This window comes from Asterias amurensis, chromosome 17 (assembly GCF_032118995.1).
Source record: "Asterias amurensis chromosome 17, ASM3211899v1".
NCBI classification, from domain to species: domain Eukaryota; kingdom Metazoa; phylum Echinodermata; class Asteroidea; order Forcipulatida; family Asteriidae; genus Asterias; species Asterias amurensis.
In genome coordinates this window covers 9479197-9498841 of record NC_092664.1, presented here as the reverse complement: position 1 = coordinate 9498841, position 19645 = coordinate 9479197, and the positions used below count along the sequence as shown (strand labels likewise).

The 19645-nt window shown below is 39.2% G+C and overlaps 1 protein-coding gene across 3 annotated transcripts in view; it reads left to right on the top strand.

Moving 5' to 3' along the window:
- Positions 1 to 19645, top strand: part of LOC139950171 (uncharacterized) — an 84526-nt gene that overhangs the window by 20507 nt on the left and 44374 nt on the right. For all 3 annotated transcript variants that reach the window (XM_071948798.1, XM_071948797.1, XM_071948796.1), the window contains exons 18-34: positions 139 to 387; positions 722 to 961; positions 1541 to 1783; positions 4358 to 4600; positions 4804 to 5043; positions 7296 to 7541; positions 8581 to 8823; positions 9903 to 10148; positions 10836 to 11081; positions 12271 to 12510; positions 13330 to 13569; positions 14201 to 14446; positions 15596 to 15829; positions 16174 to 16416; positions 17400 to 17642; positions 18339 to 18578; positions 19225 to 19470. In XM_071948798.1, coding sequence (XP_071804899.1) covers positions 139 to 387; positions 722 to 961; positions 1541 to 1783; positions 4358 to 4600; positions 4804 to 5043; positions 7296 to 7541; positions 8581 to 8823; positions 9903 to 10148; positions 10836 to 11081; positions 12271 to 12510; positions 13330 to 13569; positions 14201 to 14446; positions 15596 to 15829; positions 16174 to 16416; positions 17400 to 17642; positions 18339 to 18578; positions 19225 to 19470 — 4128 coding nt within the window. The remainder of the gene's footprint in view (positions 1 to 138; positions 388 to 721; positions 962 to 1540; positions 1784 to 4357; positions 4601 to 4803; positions 5044 to 7295; positions 7542 to 8580; positions 8824 to 9902; positions 10149 to 10835; positions 11082 to 12270; positions 12511 to 13329; positions 13570 to 14200; positions 14447 to 15595; positions 15830 to 16173; positions 16417 to 17399; positions 17643 to 18338; positions 18579 to 19224; positions 19471 to 19645) is intronic.

Below are 19645 nucleotides of genomic sequence, written 5' to 3'. Positions count from 1 at the left end.
TGTCAGTGGCGCTTTGACCATTGAATTCAGAAGTTTGTGGTTGGTAGTATTTACAACATCTGATTCATTGAAACATTGAATCTGAAAATGTGTTTACAGTTGTTTTTTTTTCTTTTCTTCACTATTTCCTTTTTACAGTGGAGGACAATTTGAGTCCTGTTATTATATGTTCACCACCGTCCATTAATGCTACTGTGGATTTTGGATTGAACTCAACTGTAGTCGTGTGGGATTCACCTATGGCTACGGACAATGCTGGAGTGACGCAAATAACAGTCTCAGAGGCGAATGGAACTAGATTCTATGTTGGCGAAACTGACGTTGTTTTCACAGCATTTGATCGAGCTGGAAACAATGGATCTTGTACTATTATAGTTACTATATTAGGTGAGATTTACAAGTGATAAGTTTCTTGTGTTGTACTGTGAAGTAAGAGTATGGATAATAATTATGGAGTGCTTCATCTTTGTACACTTTACTCTTCACAAAGACACATGACACAAACGGGGCAACATTTCATGGCTCTGCTTACCGTAAGCAAAGAATCGGCGCTTACTGAAGCAGGTAATTTCGTGCTTACGTCAAGCTTATTTCACCGGTTAGCGAGGAATGTTGGCCTCTGGGTTTGCGTAATCAACGTTACTAGGCATTATTTGCTTACAAGCAACAATGCAAATATTCATGGAAAGTAATCAGTTGGTTTTTGTCACTTTCTTTTCAGATACACAAGCACCAATGTTAGGAAATTGCCCTAAGAACATCTCCAGACCAACTGATCCAGGTTCAAATAGCTCCATTGTCACTTGGACAGAGCCAATTGTCATTGAAAATGATGGTTATGTGTTGACATCAACTGCTTCTTCTGGGGATGCTTTCCCTTTTGGACAAACAACGGTCGTGTACTCAATCACAGATGATTCTAATCTAATGGATTCTTGCAGCTTCAGTGTTATAGTTTTAGGTGGGTTTTAAGTCAGTTTGTCGCTCCAAAAATGTCTCACCCTTATCAGAAAGTGCCACATACGTCAAAGAGGATTTTCAATGTTGTTTGTATGCAAGTTTTCCCCCAAGCAAGGCTAAATAGAAGCCACTCTGGGTATGGGCTACAAGAAAACAAGTTTTGAAATGTGACACAAAACAACTCGGGGGGGGGGGGGGGAGTTGATGGTAGGAATTGAATTTTGCAACCCCCCGCCCCTCTCCATGACAGCAGCAATGCTTTTAGGAGGGTATAACACTTATCGATAAGACATAAGAGAAGGGGATCTCCCGGTGTTTCTTGCAGTGGCTGGTGCTACTTAATTAGATCTCAGAATTCATAACTGTAGTCTTTCTGAAATTTAGTATATAATAAGCGCCTTGAGTTCCTTGTTGGTAGATATGTGCGCTATGTAAGACTTCAGTAATATTATTTTGATTATCATGATAATTCAAGATTCAAGGGTGATGGCTTCAACCAAGTAACATTTTTCTTTATATCTGATGCCGTTGTTTCACCAATAAAGACAATTTTGAAACTCTGGTCTAACTTCCTCTGCAGATGATGAGCCTCCATCATACAGCTGCCTGAATAATATGGAGGTGTCGACTGACTCTGGTGTAGCCAATGCTACAGTGAAATGGATGGTGCCTCAAGCTACTGATAACGTTGGGATTGTCAATGTGACTGCTTCACACATGCCAGGTGTTGTTGTTGATCTTGGTAATAACATCATGGTGGAGTATGTAGCGATTGATGCTGCAGGACTGACTGATACCTGTAATTTTAGCATCACCGTGAAAGGTAAATTACTTTAAAAAATTAATACGAGACAAATTTTACTTTTTGTTTGATTTACGGGGGGTTTAACTTGGAAAATCTTTACTTTTCAGCTTCTCATAATGAATGTTTGTCCTTCATGTAAATAACTGTTTGCATATAATGGGCCATATTTTTGACCGCGTGAGGGCGCTCTCAATCACTTCCGGGGTTATATTCATTCATACCCAAAACAGATATTAAAGATTGGAACACATTACCACCACATACATCTAATCCATCACAGACAATAAGACTTTTAAAGGAGCCGCTATAATCCACCTCTAAAGCAAATTGAAACTACGGCAGAACAAAAGTGACAGAACGCCTATTAATTTGTGCAGGGCGAATCGCGTGTACCCCGTCGGAAGTGATAAAAATACTATTTATAGCGCCCTTGTGTGGTCAAAAATAAGGGGCATTCATTAGGGTCTCATGTGACGTCATGGTATGACAAGATGCCATACTTGTTACAATTTTAATGTAAAATTGTTTGTTGTGTTTCATCCATTTTATCGTTATTTATCTTTCCATCCATACATCATTCAAAAAATTTGCATTTTGAATTCCGTTTTTGTTTGAATTGTTACTTGCCTATGCTGCTATTAACCCGATTCATCTGGCGCCATCATCACAATAATCTTGAGAGTGCCATTTGAGGTGCTGTTAAGGTGACATACACTTGCATTAATACACACTCGGAAATGAGCTACATGTAGTCCTAGATATTAAGGTCTGTTTCCTGGACACATTTTCAGAGAGCCTTAATTTAATACTTACCAAGTGTACATGTAAGTGCTGAATTTGGCGGTAATCAGAGCCATGAAATTAGGCCCAGCTCTTGATAAATACTGTCGGCCCTAATTTTATAATCTGATCAATTACTCCCTCGAACATGAATATCACCGTATCTGATGGTTATAAACTTGATCACTACAGCTTTCATGTGAAGCTTAGCTTTATTTTGTATACAGACCATCGTTCTTTTCAGTTCTATTCTGAGTAGTAGTGATACCATAATCTTGAGAGTGCCATTTTAGGAGCCAATTAATACCTTGCATTAATACCATAGAGTTATATATAAGAGCTAGAGGGCGCACTGGCCTATATACGCGCTCCGGCATGCGCGCAGGCGGCCATTTTCTAAGTTGACAAAACTGGCGTCTCACAGCGTGTGTTTGTGCGGCCATTTTGTAAGTTGAACAAACAGCATCGCGTGAGCGTTCAATAAAAAAAACCTCAAAGGTGCGTTTCATATTCAACGCGCGTGCAGAATGACGCGCTTGTCATCTTGCGGTCCCGTGGCGTTTGTGCACGAAGCATCACTCGTGCGCCCTCTAGTTCTTATATATAACTCTATGATTAATATACATTCGGAAATGAGCTAGTCCTAGATATTAGGGTCTGTTTCATGGACATTACATTTTCAGAGAGCCATAATTTAATTCTTCCATCAAAAAGGCTACTCATCTCACTGGATATTCATGCTATGGCGGCATACATTTATTTGCGATGGGTTTTGGACGCTCGATATTCCTCAGAAATTTGTCATTTTTTGTGTTTTAACACAGTTCATAAGGCAAACCTATTATAACAAGTTGTTAGGTTGTGATTGTACAACCTACAATGTATAATCCATCCCGCTTTATGCACACAATTCACTCAACATCATGCAGCCATCCTGCACATAAGTCACCAGTGTACACACATGATTGCATGAAAGAGAGAGACCAAACAGTTAAACAGCCAATAAAGGAGGATCTCAAATATATAGATATTACAGTTTTCTAACTGCTGCAGTCCATCCAGGAAACATAACAAATATAACGAGTCTCTTACCTCACGTTAAAACATGGTAAAAATGGGTTTTTCTCCAGAACGCTCCAAGCCAAATTTCTGAAAAACGTGGGGGTCAAACAAGCCCGCGCGACAAAGGAATCGTGACGTCAGTGGCGGCTATTTGGTGTGGAATTGCCAAAGCTGGAGAACTGTGTTCAAAACCAATAGAAAATCGTCACTGGCGTCCAGGGCCATTATAATAGATAAGCCGTTTTTGACTCTCGGCTGAAAAAGCCGCTCGGGCAGGTGCATTTTTGACTCGAGTTATTTATTACTAAATGCATATTTTGAGAGTAAAATGGTTATTAACATAAACCATAAAAAGGTAATAGTTGACATATTGAGATCATCCTTTATTGGCTCTTTAATTTGGGGTTAAACGAGGAAATGTTGAATACGGCGGGATTTGAACCTGAGACCTCTGGATTAACAAACAAAATGAATAGAACAGAAGACTAGAGAGCTGATCTATGTGGAAATATCTAACCCACAAATTTATGCGGCCATGGAATATTAATGTGCTGAGATTAGTAGCTTCTTACTAGTAAGATTCTGAATTATGAATCTGTGAAATTTCTCCACCTCTGAATCGGATCCTCATATCTAGGATAGTCTCTGTTGCATTTATTCAAAAGTGGTAAAAGTCCTTCAGCCAACTCTGCACCCCTGCTCATTTCATACATGCAAAAATCCAATGGTCTTTTCTTCTATTACAAACAGATACTGAGGATCCCGTACTGGTAGGCTGTCCAGCGTCAGTAAATCCTCTGCTAGCAATGGGTGCCTCGACAGTAATTGCGATGTGGACTGAACCCACAGCATCAGATAACTCTGGATCTGTAACTCTGACTGCCACTTACAGACCAGGCGTTAAACTTGGTATCGGTACCCATACTGACGTATACTTTGCTTCAGACGCAGCTGAAAATGTTGCTAAGTGTTCATTCGACATAGTTGTTGAAGGTATTATTTGGTTTCGTTTAATTTCTTCGGTTAAGGCTGATCAGTGAGCCTCCAAATTTAATTTTTTTGAAAGAAGAATTGCGCATTTAGTTATTTATCATCAGATGCAGTTTATTTTTTAAGTTAAAGGAAACTGATCTACTGTCCAAAAACTGGAAATTTTCTCTGTGTGTATGGATTAAAAAATTGTATCTTTGTTTCAGACCTTGAAGATCCTGTGATAGCATCTTGCCCCACTGATTTGGAAGCTTTCGCTGACCCTGGCACAAATGTGTCAGTGAGTTGGACTCCACCAAAAGCAACAGACAACTCTCTTAGCGTTGACGTCACATCAAATTACCAGCCAGGGCAAGAGTTTGAGAATGGCACCTACATCGTGGAATACACTGCTGTTGACAAATCTGGAAATATGATTAATTGTTCTTTTACCATCATCGTCTATCGTACGTACTTTGATCTTTTAATTTAATTCAAATCTGGGCCCAATTTCATAGAGCTGCTTAAGCGATTAGAGAGACTGTTTCTTCAAAACTGGAGTAATGAGAGCCCTCTTCAAGCAATCTGGGAAGTGACCTGAGATAAGAGATCTGTTGATTATTGCCGCTATGGGCTTAACCAACACGTCAATGTGTTCTTTCACCATGGCTGATGGAATTGGATCTAGAGCACAGGTCTTCATGGGGGAGCTCTTGGTTGTTTTAGTGACTTCTCGATTTGAGGCGATGGAAAATGCTGTGAGGGGAGCTTGGTGAAACTCACAATCTTCTGACCCCCACGTTGAAGATTGTGAGTTCCACCAAGCTCCCCTCACAGCATTTTCCATCGCCTCGAATCGAGAAGTCACTAAAATAACCAAGAGCTCCCCCATGAAGACCTGTGCTCTAGATCCAATTCCATCAGCCATGGTGAAAGAACACATTGACGTGTTGGTTAAGCCCATAGCGGCAATAATCAACAGATCTCTTATCTCAGGTCACTTCCCAGATTGCTTGAAGAGGGCTCTCATTACTCCAGTTTTGAAGAAACAGTCTCTTGACAAAAATGATTTAAATAATTATCGTCCAATTTCTAACTTATCATTTGTGTCGAAGGTTGCTGAAAGGGTAGTAGTCGCCAGATTGAATAACCACCTCATGGAGTATGGCTTGCGTGATGACTTCCAATCCGCTTACACTAGTTTCCATAGTGTAGAAACAGCTTTGTTGAAAGTCCATAATGACATCATGATTGCCATCGACAACAAACGGGCGGTTCTACTAGTGCTACTCGACCTTTCAGCAGCCTTCGACACAATAGACCATAACATCCTTCTGCATAGATTACATTTTCAATTTGGGGTTCAGGAAACTGCCATCAACTGGTTCAAGTTATATTTGCATAATCGTACCCAGTCTGTTCACATTTCAGGGAATCTATCAAAAAACTCTGATCTTATATACGGTGTCCCACAAGGATCTGTTTTGGGACCTCTACTTTTCACCTTGTACATTTCACCCCTTGGCCGCATTGACCGACACCATGGTCTCCACCCCCATTTCTACGCAGACGACACACAGCTGTACGCAACATTTTCTCACAATTCACCCAACGATGATATTCACACACTGCACATCCTTGAAACATGCCTGGACAGTATTAGCAGGTGGATGACAGCCAATTTACTCAAGCTCAATGCTCACAAAACTCAGTTTCTCATCATACGCTCACCACACCTCAGACAGGAAGTCAACATCTCTCACATACGCATTGGTGATGCCCTGGTCGCTGCTTGCTCTGATGCGCGTAACCTTGGTGTTACTTTTGACAGGTTTATGAACCTTGATCGACATATTACATCAGTCTGTCAATCTTCTTACGCGCATCTACGTCGCATAGCTGCAATCAGGGCCTCACTTTCATTTCACACAGCATTCATCTCATCAAGACTGGACTTCTGCAACAGTCTACTTACAAAACTACCACAGCAATCACTAAACCGTCTTCTAAAAGTCCAAAACGCTTCTGCCCGCTTTCTCACCAGAACCCAAATCTTCCGATCACATAACACCCATTTTATATAATCTCCACTGGCTTCCTGTTAAACATAGAATACAATTCAAAATCTTGCTTCTCACATTCAAGGCCCTCCATGGGTTAGCACCTTGCTACATTACACATCTTCTACAACAACGTAACATCAGACCAGGCCTTAGATCGTCATCATCATCACACATACTCTATGTTCCCAAAACTCGTCTGGCAAGTTACGGAGACCGCGCCTTTTCCAGCTGCGCACCGCGTCTCTGGAATTCCTTGCCAGACGAACTGAGGGCCACACCTGATCTTTCTACTTTCAAACACAACCTCAAGTCTCATCTGTTTAATTTGACAGCTGACTAGCTTACGGCGCCTTTGAATGGATCTATTCCAGATACTGCGCGCTTATAAATATTATGTTATTATTATTATTATTATTATTATTATTAAGAAGCTTGACTCCTGTAATATGCAATAATATACAAATTGTGTCAAGGATAAAGAATATTTGTTGAGGCATGCAACTAAACAGCCAATTTCATAACTGTGGGGTTCTCAGAGCTGTGTCATGGAAATTGTAAAACACAGCAGTAAGCCTTGTGCTTTTGTAATTCTTTTGTGTGTTTTAGACAAACGTCAGTATGAGATAACGTTGCTACTTTTTTTTATTTTATCACAGCCACTGATACTGAACCACCGATGATAACCTGTCCAGTTAATATCTCTGTATCGGCTGACCCAATGAGCAACTCCACGTCTGTAAGTTGGCCCCAACCAACTTACATGGACAACTTCAGGTTCGGTAGTCTCAATGTGACCCATGAAAATGGCTCCGTTTTCTTCTTGGGAACTGAGGTGGTGGTGTATACAGCATTCGACACAAGCGGAAACAATGGCTCTTGTTCGTTCTCAGTGACTGTTGAAGGTGAGGACTCATCCAGAATTGACATACCTGAACTTGGAGAAGCTGTTGAATCAGTGCTTAATGTTATAGATCTTGGTTTTGTACATGTGATTACTCTCGCAAGAGGCACCATGCAAAGTTGACTTAAAATTTCAAGGTGTTTTTAGGGCAGCGTCCAAGATAATGTTAGATACGATGCAGGGGTTTCACACTCTCAATCTTGTGAGATTAAAACATGTTATTTTTTTTTTTTTTTTTTTTTTTTTTTTGCCAATGACCCTTTTAATTTGGTGATTTTATTTGTAATCTTAAAAATATTAACACATGCAGTTATAATATAGCACAATTTATAGTCTCAAATTTCTTGTTTCCACACGGTTTGATGTGGAGCTTTTTCATAATATATAAGACTCATTTATATTATTACACAATGGAGTTAAAGGCAGTGGACACTATTGGTAATTACTCAAAATAATTATTAGCATCAAACCTTACTTGGTAATGAGTAATTGAGAGCTGTTGATAGTATAAACCATTTTGAGAAACTGCTCCCTCTGAAGTAACCTAGTTTTCCAGAAAGAAGTAATTTTCCCAGGAATTTGATTTCGAGACCTTAGATTTAGAATTTGAGGTCTTGAAATCAACCATGTGAAAGTACACCACTTTGTGTGACGAGGGTGTTTTTCTTTCATTATTATCTCGCAACTTTGATGACCATAGGGTTCAAACTTTCACAGGCTTTTTATTTTATGCATATGTTGAGATACACCAAACAAGAAGACTGGTCTTTGACAATTACCAATAGTGTCCAGTGTCTTTAAAAGATTATGTGGCGCAACTGTATCAGAAAACACTGCAGCAAACTCATTTGCCTAAAGATATGTGTGTACTGAGTTCTTTAACGTATATTACACAACACAGGGCAAAGCACAACTGGTGAAGAGTGTTGCTTAAGTACATTACAACAAGTGTCAAGACCTGGTTTACTTGAACCCATCACACTGTTTTTTATCCTCATCTGTTTTATCTGATCATTATAATTTTTGAATTTTTGTTTCAGATAATGAAGCCCCAGTGGTCTTGTCTTGTCCGAATGGCACTGTGAGCAACACTGATCCGACACTTCCAACAGCAAACATTTCATGGATTGAACCTGAGGCCATGGATAACTCTGGTTCTGTCACGAGAAGTTCTAATTATTCTCCAGGGTATGGCTTTCCCATCGGCAGAACTTTGGTGACATACGTTTTATCAGATGCCTCCAACAATGAAGTAGAGTGTGTCTTCAACGTTACAGTGTTAGGTAATGCACAATTTGTTAAAACTCAACATGTTAACAATTTAAAGGCAGTGGACACTATTGGTAATTACTCAAAATAATTATTATCATAAAACCTTTCTTGATTACAAGTAATGGGGAGAGGTTGATAGTATAAAACACTGTGAGAAACGGCTCCCTCTGAAGTAACCTTGTTTTTCGAGAATGAAGTAATTTTCCAGGGATTTGATTTTGAGACCTCAGATTTAGAACTTGAGGTCTCGAAATCAAGTATCTGAAAGAACACAACTTTGTGTGACAAGGGTGTTTTTTTCTTTCATTATTATCTCGCAATTTTGACAACCGATTGAGCTCAAATTTTCACAGGTTTGTTATATTATGCATATGTGGAGATACACCAACTGTGAAGACTAGTCTTTAACAATTACCAATACTGTCCTCTGTCTTTAACAGCATGTTTTGCTTGTAGGTTTTGCAAACTGTGAGTGGTTGGAGTCCATCCTGTAAGGTTGGTGGTAACACTATGTACATGAGTAGGATTTGAAATTTGTATGGTGGGAATTAAGTGTAAGTTTTGCGGTAGATGAGTAGGATTTGAAATTATTCATGGTGAAAATACATGCAAAATTTTAAGGGTTGCTTTAACGCCCTGTACATGAGTAGGATTTAAAGTTTGCATGGAGGGAATTCAATGTCAGTTTTGCGGAAGCACAGTGTATATGAGTAGAGTTTGAGACTATTCATGGTGGGAATACATGCACCATGTAAGGGTTGCTTTAACGCCATGTATCTGAGTAGGATTTTAGAGAACTGACTTCAAATGTTTGATTAAAAAAAAAAAAAGGCCTCTGCCACAATGTATTTAAAATAAATAAATATATATAAGAATATTTATAGAATATCTGCAAAGAAATGCTGTTTTATGTTAAAATTTTTACAGTTGATGTTTTTTTTTTTTTTCTTTTTTTTTTAACTCGTCTTTTTGATTTTGTGGTATGCACAGCACAAAATGCCTGTGAACACATTCTCTGATGCTATTGTCAATGCATTCTCAGTTTAATGTGAAAGTCATTCTTTATTTTGTGTTTGTTTTCTTTGTGTAGACATGGAGGCCCCAGTCATTATGAATTGTTCAGAGAACATTAACGCTTCTGCTGATCCCGGTAAACCGTTTGCCACCTTGAGCTTCGATGACCCCGACATTTCCGATAATTCTGGGAATTTCACTATCGTTGAGTCAAGCTCCACTAACTGGGCTGAATTCCCAGTTGGATTTACTGAAGTGTTTTACAGAGTGGGGGACGAGTCATCCAATAGAAACGAGTGCAATTTCACAATCGAAGTCACAGGTAAATCATTTGATGAACAAACTTTTTGTCATTTTGTTAAAAACTAATTTGTTCGAAACTGCTTTTGTGTAAATTGCTTATTTGTAGTTGTATCTTTCTCTCATTGCATATTTTGTTGTTCTCTTTATGCGCTTATAGCTTTTTGCATTAGGCACTTTACAAATGTCTTTATCATTATTATTTTTCAGGTTTGATAATTAATGAGTTTTCAGTTTCTCAAGGACACACCTCTTCTAGTTAGACCATTATCCTGTCTCAATATTGACTATTCCATTATAAAGTCATTTGCGTGTGTTCTGTATTTAAGTTTTCCTTTGTTCCCGGGACGCTACGTGTAATTGATGCTGAGACTCTACGCTTAACTGATGCTGAGACGTAACTGATGCTGAGAGTGCAAGTCTTATAGACGATGTGACCTCTGACGTCACACGAAAACCATAACATGTTTCACGCGCATACCGCCGGGCAAAACCTTTGTGTTTTGGCAGCCAGCTAGAAAGTGTACGCAATCTTACTGTGACTACGCAACTCAGTGCCCGGCGAAACATGACGTATAGAGTGTTTGTCAACAGAGGGCGGTTTGAATGTAAACATAGGTCACATCGTCTATAAAGAGTTTAGCAAATAATACAAGACTGTGGATGTCCATTGTGGAATAATTTGTTTTGTTTGCTTTGTCTGTTCTAGATGATGAACCTCCAACATTTGCAGCATGTCCTTCTGTAGATATCACCAATGGCACCCTCCCCGGTGATTACATGGGTACGGCTTACTGGAGCTCGGTTCTACCTTCTGACAACGTTAATGTCACATACACAAATTCCAGCCACCAGCCAGGGCAGGTCTTTGAAGTTGGAACGACAGCAGTCGAGTATGTTGCAAAGGATGCGGCCGGTGAAGAGGCGTTCTGCAGATTTAATGTTGTAATTGAAGGTACATACCAAACCATCTTCAGTAGACACTTTTAAATTACAGACACAAAGCCACTGGACGCACTTGGTAGTTGTCGTAGACCAGTGTTCTCACTTGGTGTATCCCATAGAAATAGAACCCGGAGAAAGCTTAGCTCGACCACCCTCGGTGTCGTCTGTGGGCGCGGCGTATCAATACCGCGCAATACGCGCGTATGGCAAAATTATCATCGTGTGACACGCGCGTATGGCAAAATGGCAAGATGTCAGAGCACATAGACCATTTCTAGTGTTTTCATTGGTCAATGATGATGTCATTGTACGGCAAAATTGTATGGCAAAATATTTTGCGAAACCGCACGCACAATGAGACACTCGGCGTTCTCCGGGTTCTATTTCTATGGTGTATCCCAACATATGCATAAAATAACAACATTTTGGCCCAGTTGGTCATCAACTTTGCAAGAGAATTATGAAAGAAACTAACACTGTATAATTGTAATGTCACAATTAAACATTTATGCTTTGCTTTTTTTTTGTTGGTGTTTTGACACTTATTTCAATATTGGCAACAACAAGAAAAGCATCAAATGCAATTCAACAGGCTATACAGGCTACATTAATTGAAACATACCATAACATGACTAAGGATACTCCGTTAAGTTGTTACCAATATGCAGGGAAAATTGTTGAAAGTTGTATCCCCCAATCAAAATGACAAAGATCTACTCGGATGTTACATGTATATAGTAAACCAAATAATGAATGTTTTTAATTTGTGCAATAGGGGGAATAGTTTCATTCGTTGAAAGATGGAAAATTTGGCCCCACCTCGTTGAAAAAAAACAGTCCATCTTTCAACTTTCAATATTCCCACAATTAATAATAATAATAATAATAATAATAGTGGCAATTTATAATGCGCCATGTCTGTCTAAAAGACACTCCTGGCGCAGAATTGGGCTCATAAACATTCATTATTTGTATAATATTGTACTGAGTAATGACAGGTAGAGACTATTCAGCCTTCAATATGATACCATGCAGTGAATGCCTCTACACAAATAGCTGTGTACTCTTCTACCACACATAAACTGTGCAGTCAAACGCTTTTGAATGATCGCTCAACTCAAAATGTCATAGAAACTCTATCAAGAAAACCCAATAATGTATCGCACTTACGACATACTACCCTTTTTTTTGTGCTACAGATGATGAAAAACCAGTAATCGTCAACTGCTCTTCTGACATCTACGTGAATACAACTTTAGGATCTAATATGGAAGTAGTTGATTGGCAACTTCCCACAGCCACTGATAACTCTGGAAGTGTCGTACTGACTCAAAACGATCCTGGCAGAGCTTTTCCGATAGGAGAAACTTCCATCACATACATCGCTGCTGATGATGCTAACAATGTAGAGCGTTGCATGTTCTCCATCTTTGTCAGTGGTATGTTAAACATCAAGATGTAGCTTTGCTATGAGTTACCTTGTTAAGCCCGGTTCGTACTTCCTGCGGATACGTATCAAATGTTGACGTCACATGGCTGTTGAGCACAAGTTGAGCACAAGTCAACTGATGCAATTTTTTTTAAATGAATTTATGAAGTCAAAATTCGTAATGCATTTGCTTTCGCGGGAAGTATGTACCAGGCTTTATGCTGTCTTTGATCATTTCAGTGTGACAAGGTCTGCCGTTAAATGTTTGATGACGTCGCATTTCAAATGTATGGCTATGTACATTTTTTTACTTCTGAACTCCTGAAGTTTTGATGTTGTTCATTTAAAAACGACATTGAATTTGATCTTTTGACTGGTGAGAAAATTTGTCTTTAGAATGTACAATCTATTTTCCTCTAACTGAAAAAAATTGATGAAGTTAGTAGAAAGTTTATGTTAAATTTGCATCAGAGATAAAGAGTTTTCATTTTGGGTTTTACCCATATATATGTGTGTTCCGTACACATATATTGTTAACTCCGCACTTTCCCGAAATCAGTGAAAACAGATCACAGGCATACAAGACTGTATGCTTCGTTTTTGGAAGGACTAGGGCACCAAGGCATTTCCCCTAAAGGACGCCCTATGAGAAAATTGTAAATTTCTCCTAGAGCATTTCAAGGGCACTTAGGCAATGACTAGGGGGCATGGAGGCAATCACCTCCGTTGCCTCCGTGAGGTATCAGGCCTGGGTATATTACCTGGGTGGGATTCAAATCTAGTACAAAGTGCTTCTAAAGTCTATGAAATAAGCATTTTATGTTTGCAGATTATGAGAATCCAGTCGTCACTTGTCCTGCAAATGTTGAGGCGTTTGCTGACCGTGGCGCAAACGTGTCCCTTACCTGGTCCATGCCCACCGCCACTGACAACTCTATGGAAATGGTCACTATTGAGTCTACCCATCCATCTGGGTTTGAGTTCCTTGTTGGTACAACAGACATCACAGTCACAGCAACTGATCCATCAGGCAACAGTGTCAACTGCACATTCCAAGCCATTGTTTATCGTAAGTTCATTTTTTATTGTATTTTTTCAAATAATAATCAAAATTGCATGCATTTATTGTTGCCATTTGAAGGCACTGGACCCTATTGGTAATTACTCAAAGTAATGTGTTGGTGTGAATGCAGTCTGCTTATCCATTTAGGTGACGGTGCAGGAGTTGAGATATCGGGAAAGATTAAGACGATGAGCAACTGATACTAACATTGTATTGATACAAATTTGATTAATAATAATAACAAATTCTTATATAGCGCATTTCACAATAACTGTATCAATACTCTTTACATTAGTGCCCTGGTCATGGGGCCAATAACATCCCTGTAATGTTTCTCAGCTCCCGTGGGAGTATACAGCCCTGAGCTGCCTGTAAGGCACTTGTGGCTTTTTCATACACAGTATCAACCTCTACCCTCGCAGGTAGCCATTTATACCCCTGGGTGAAGAGAAGCAGTTATAGTAAAGTAATGTATCTTGCTCAAGGACACAAGTGTCACGACCGGGATTCGAACCAACACTCCGGTGAATCAGCACCAGAACTTGAATTCGATGCTCTTAACCACTCGGCCATGACACTCTACTGAATGAATGCCTAATTTAACAGAGATTTTGGTTCAACCTTTTGTTTGTTACAGCGACAGACATGCAGGTGCCAGTGATTATATGTCCATCGAACATAAAGATTCCAACAGATCAAGGGCTTGATTCAGCCAATGTGACGTGGCCATTGCCACAATACATGGACAATGAAGAGATTGTTGTGTTTAACGTCAGCCAGCAGAACGCCAGTCTGTTTTATATCGGCACTACAGAAGTATCATACCTTGTTGTAGATCGTAATGACAACAATGCCTCCTGTACATTTATTGTGGAGGTTATTGGTAAGTAATAATGTCACCCATCTGACTGTTATAAACTGAATTCCCTTTTCCTTCTTTTTTCCATTGGTGCAATCAAAATAAGCACTGAGGATTTGCAGGATCTTGAAATGGTAGTTGACAGTCATTTAGACAGAAACATTACTCTGACAGTTTATGGGCATCAACTTAAATGATCAGCACCCAGACTGAACACTTGTATTCTTAAAGATATTACCAATCCAGGGCCCCAGAGCTGCTAAAGCTTTTAAAAACATTTTCTGCTAAGCAAGAATGAAGCAGGATACCAAGTCACCAAAAGGTACATACCGTATTGTATTTTGGTTGATAACTGGTAAGCATAATGCTTTTTAGTTTAGCTGCTTTTTATGCTGAAAGGTAGGTGCTAGATTTGTAAATTATTCAAAAAAATCTTTGACCATCAAAAATTTACTTGGTAATAAGCACTGGTAGCTGCTGATAGTATAAATTATGTTGAGAAAGGATGCCATTTGAAGAAATATGGTTGGGATACTTTTTCCACTCGTAAACATTTGAATCTGAGAAACAATTGTTGCATTAATTTGTTCTCAGATCTGTTACATGTCTTAGGGTTGGTATTGGTATCCAAATGCTGCAGCCATGATATGCAGTATGAGCATGCTGTCACCTCACTAAACATGGATGGAATCAATGTTCATTTGAAAACACAAATTTTGTTGCTGTTTTCTCAGCAATTAGCCACTGTGTATCTCAAGCGTTCACATGTGATTTTTATTGTACTTTTTTTTCATGATTTTGCCTATAAATCAGCATTACGTAATAGACAACAAATCCATGACACTACCTTTAAGAAGCTCTATACAACGAGCCTTATTCTTTGTCTTAAAATCTGTATCATTGTTTTAAGTTTTGGTCTACCTTTCTCAGACAATGAAAGACCTGTTGTCGCATTCTGCCCGCCTGTTGTGATTTTCATTGTACTTTTTTTTAAATAATTTTGTTTAAATTTGTACTTTTTTTTTAAAGTTTTGCCTATACAGGTAAATCAGCATTACCTAATAGACAACAACAAATCCATGACACTACCTTTAAGAAGCTCTACCTTTAAGAAACTTGTCCTTTGTCATAAAATCTGTATCACTGTTTTAAGTTTTGGTCTACCTTCCTCAGACAATGAAAGACCTGTTGTCACATTCTGCCCGACTGACGTTGTGATCATGAACGATGAGTCACGAGTTGTTCACTGGTATCCAGCGGCGTTCGAGGACAACTCTGGGACAGTCAACATCACAAGCAACTTCAGTCCAGACATAGAATTTCCTTTTGGGACAACTTTTGTCATCTACGAGGGTGTGGATCCAAGTGGAAATCGGGCATTATGTAATTTCACCATCTTTGCAAATGGTAAGTTTTTAAGTGGATTTTCTTAGTGCAGCCCACTGCACGAGTCACATGTACCACTTTTATTTTTGGTGTTGCGTTCCACTCACTAGCTGTGAAAGACATGATAACTGGAAATCCAATAGTCACCAGCAATACTTACTTATGTACTTATGCTCCTCTTATACATGAGCGCGACTCAAACATGCCTCAACGCGACAACTTGGGTCGAGTGAGTGAGTGAGTGAGTGAGTGAGTGAGTGAGTGAGTGAGTGAGTGAGTGAGTGAGTGAGTGAGTGAGTGAGTGAGTGAGTGAGTCTACTCATCTAGAAATAATGAGACAAATTCACTGTTATTTATTACAACAGATACTGAAGATCCTGTCATAGAAAACTGTCCCGAGTCCATGGATCTGTACTTGTACGGCAGTCAACCAAACGCCACAGCAAACTGGACTAGGCTTAACATCACCGATAACTCTGATGCATTTTCCGTGGAGCAAAACTTCTACTCTTTGGATAGGTTTCCAACTGGTACCACTGAGGTGGTTATCACTGTCAGTGATGGAGCTAACAACACGGCAGAGTGTGTGTTTAATGTCACTGTAAAAGGTAAGTCTGTTGATAGTTGTAATAAGGGAAGGAGATATACATGTAGTACATGTAGTCCTTGCTTTGTGCAAAGCCAAGTGTCTGGGAAAACGTCTTAAATCAAACTTGCAATTTATACATTTTTTAGTTCTAAAGCCAATAGACCTTTCTTTTGCAACGTCACAGCCCAAGTTTGTGCCAACCCAGATTGGAAAACTATGGAAAGCCATAGGTGCAAATCAAGAAAAGATCGCTATTTTTGGAAATAATGTTACCAAATTTGTTGATTTTGTTTAAAACAAAACAACAAATTTTCATAGGTAGTTTACCTAATTGAAAGTGTGCAGAAAATATTGACTTTTGTTTAAAAAATTGTTTTTACGATTTAGTGTTTTACTAACATTCGGCCGGCCATGCAAACCAAGGCGGTTTGTTTATCAACAAAAGAAAGGCCTGTAGGCCCTTCAGAGCGCCTCACAGTATTAAACAACCATTGTATATGACTTCACAAGTCCAAAACAATCCACTCACTGAGTTCAATGAAGAGTTATCATTGGCTGAGTGTTGTGTGCAGCGCATACACATGTGCACGTTTCCATTGTTTGACATCAAATCATCTCAACTCCTTAGGAGTATGCAGCACCTGTGACTGAACAGGCATAGGTTGCTAGTTATTCACATCAACTTACTCCTGTGTGCTGAGAAGCAACTATACATGTATGTCTAGTAAGTGTATTGTTCAAGGACACTGGGATTTGAACCCACACTCTGGTGACTTAGCCATGAATTAGCCACCAGAATTGATGCGCTAGACCACTTGGCCACTTCAAAGAAAATTTGAATCGGCTTCTTCCAGTTGAAAAAAATAGCTAAGTCTGCAAAACTCTCTTTTTTGTTTTACCAGTGATAAACACCTGCACCTGTGATACATCCATTTGAAAGTATCCAATGTCTACTAAGCATTGTGTGTCACCTTCTATTATTATTGACTCTTCCCACTTCAGATCTCTCGCCTCCAGTCATTTTGGGTTGCCCAATGAACATCAATGTAACTACCGATCTTGGTGAAGACTTTGCTAACGTATCTTGGCGAGCCCCACAAGCTATTGATAATGTAGAGCTGGTATCACTATCGGCATCTCAAGAACCAGGCACCCAGTTCCCTGTTGGCATTACATCTGTGTTGTATACAGCTATAGATGCAGCCAACTTAAGAGATGACTGTTCCTTCAATGTTACAGTAGTGGGTAAGTTGACCAGTTAGAGTCAAGTGATATATTTTATGCCGTTTGTTAACACCTTTTTGTATCAGGGTTTTGGTCAAGTTTTGCCTTTTCCTGTTTGATATCAAGTATCACTAGGGAGCTGATCGAGAAAATGTAAATTTATTTAGGGAAAAACACATAAAAATTTACTGAAACAGGATTTTGAACCTGCAACCTCTGCATTTACCAGCCTGTGCTCCACCAAATGGGACTACTTTACTTTTATATTTTGGTTGTTCACCCGACCCTGGAGGCTCTTGTGTGATCAGTTTTAGTAGAGTTTATATAACTGACATACAGATCCTTGTCATTTGATTGGTGAAACTTACTTCACGTGACATTCACTATTACTCCCATCCGCACTGGTGATCAAAAAGACCTATTCGCCCATGGGGAATAGCATTTCATAATTCAACAGTTAGGATCATCCTTGTTCCCAATGTTTTTGAGCAGTTACGTGTAGCCCTCGCCTTTACATGGCCATTTGTGGTGGTCTCTCTCTCAAGAAATAACAATATTTCATTCTGTTATATTGGCGCTAGCTGTGCTATTGGATGTGTTTTGAATAAACATAATAAATAGATTACAATGTTGTTAGTGGCATACCTTGATTGAGTTTGACATAAGTATAAATAAGGATTGTGACGTGCCTCATCGATGTCTTGAATTCTTTTGCAGATAATGAGAAGCCTCGTTTTGTCAGCTGCCCAAGGAACCTTAAAGTACCCAATGATCCCGGAAGCAACAATGCTTCGGTCAACTTCACTGTTGAAGTTATGGACAACGTGAATGTGACAAACCTTGATTTCAATTATGAACCTAATGACGAGTTTCTGTTTGGAGTGACAACAGTGCTTTACAGAGCAACGGATGCTGCCGGAAACCAACAAACTTGTACATTTGTCGTTGAGGTGGAAGGTAAAGATATACTAGACTAAGATAATTGTTATCATCAAGCAAACTTCCTCCACATTCTGATTGGTCAACCCATAGCAACAAGAGTGTGATACATGTATTGTTCTATACTGCTTGGTTTAATTCACCCCCTGTTCTAATGCGCCGTTCCAACTCTGCGTAGTCCGTATTTTATTGCACACCAAGTTTGTTTGAAGATTACTTTATTTTCGCACTTGCACTGTGGAATATAGAAATTTAAGTGTGTCTGTGGCACATATTCAACTCGGCTTTCTTGCCTGGTTCGAGGGATGCTGAACGGTTATATCTTTCCATACTCTTCTCTTGCACTTGTGAGAACTAATAATATCCAAGTTCAGAAAATTGCTTATGAAGTTCTTACAGCACACATAGATCTGTCGTTTAAGTGTTTCAACACGCATCATGTGTTTCCCTTTGAAAAAAATGACAAATCAAACAATTATTAATATGATCTAGATGTGCAAGGTCCAATCTTTTTTATTTGTTCTGCACAACAAATAGTTCTGGCCTGTGAAGATGTCCAAGCGATTTAGTGTGGGTTTTCTTGAATTTATGCTGTGTGATTATGCAGCTGATTTCAAAGTATTTGAAGCGTTCTGAGAGTGTGCAAATGAAACTTGTATTCCAGATGTTGAAGGTCCAGTTTATGAAAATTGCTTGCCAAACGTGACGGCTACAACTGCACTAGGAAGTGATGTAGCTTCAGTGAGTTGGGTAGAGCCTACAGTGATTGATAACAGTGGAGTAATGATATCAGCTGGAAGCAACAAACGCCCAGGAGATGAATTTGGCATTGGCTCAACAACGGTGACCTACGTTGCTCTTGATGATGAGGGAAACTCAGGACGGTGTGAATTTGAGGTCATCGTCACTGGTGAGTTCGCTTTTTAACAATTACAAGGTTTTAAAAACGTTGATATGTTCAAGCCGTTTGGTTTTAAATACTTGGCAAAAACTGTATCAAGTTTACACGCATTATATTATCCGTACTTCAGTGGGATTTTTTTCGGAAATCGTCAACATTGTTATATTGATTATCTGAAAGGCTA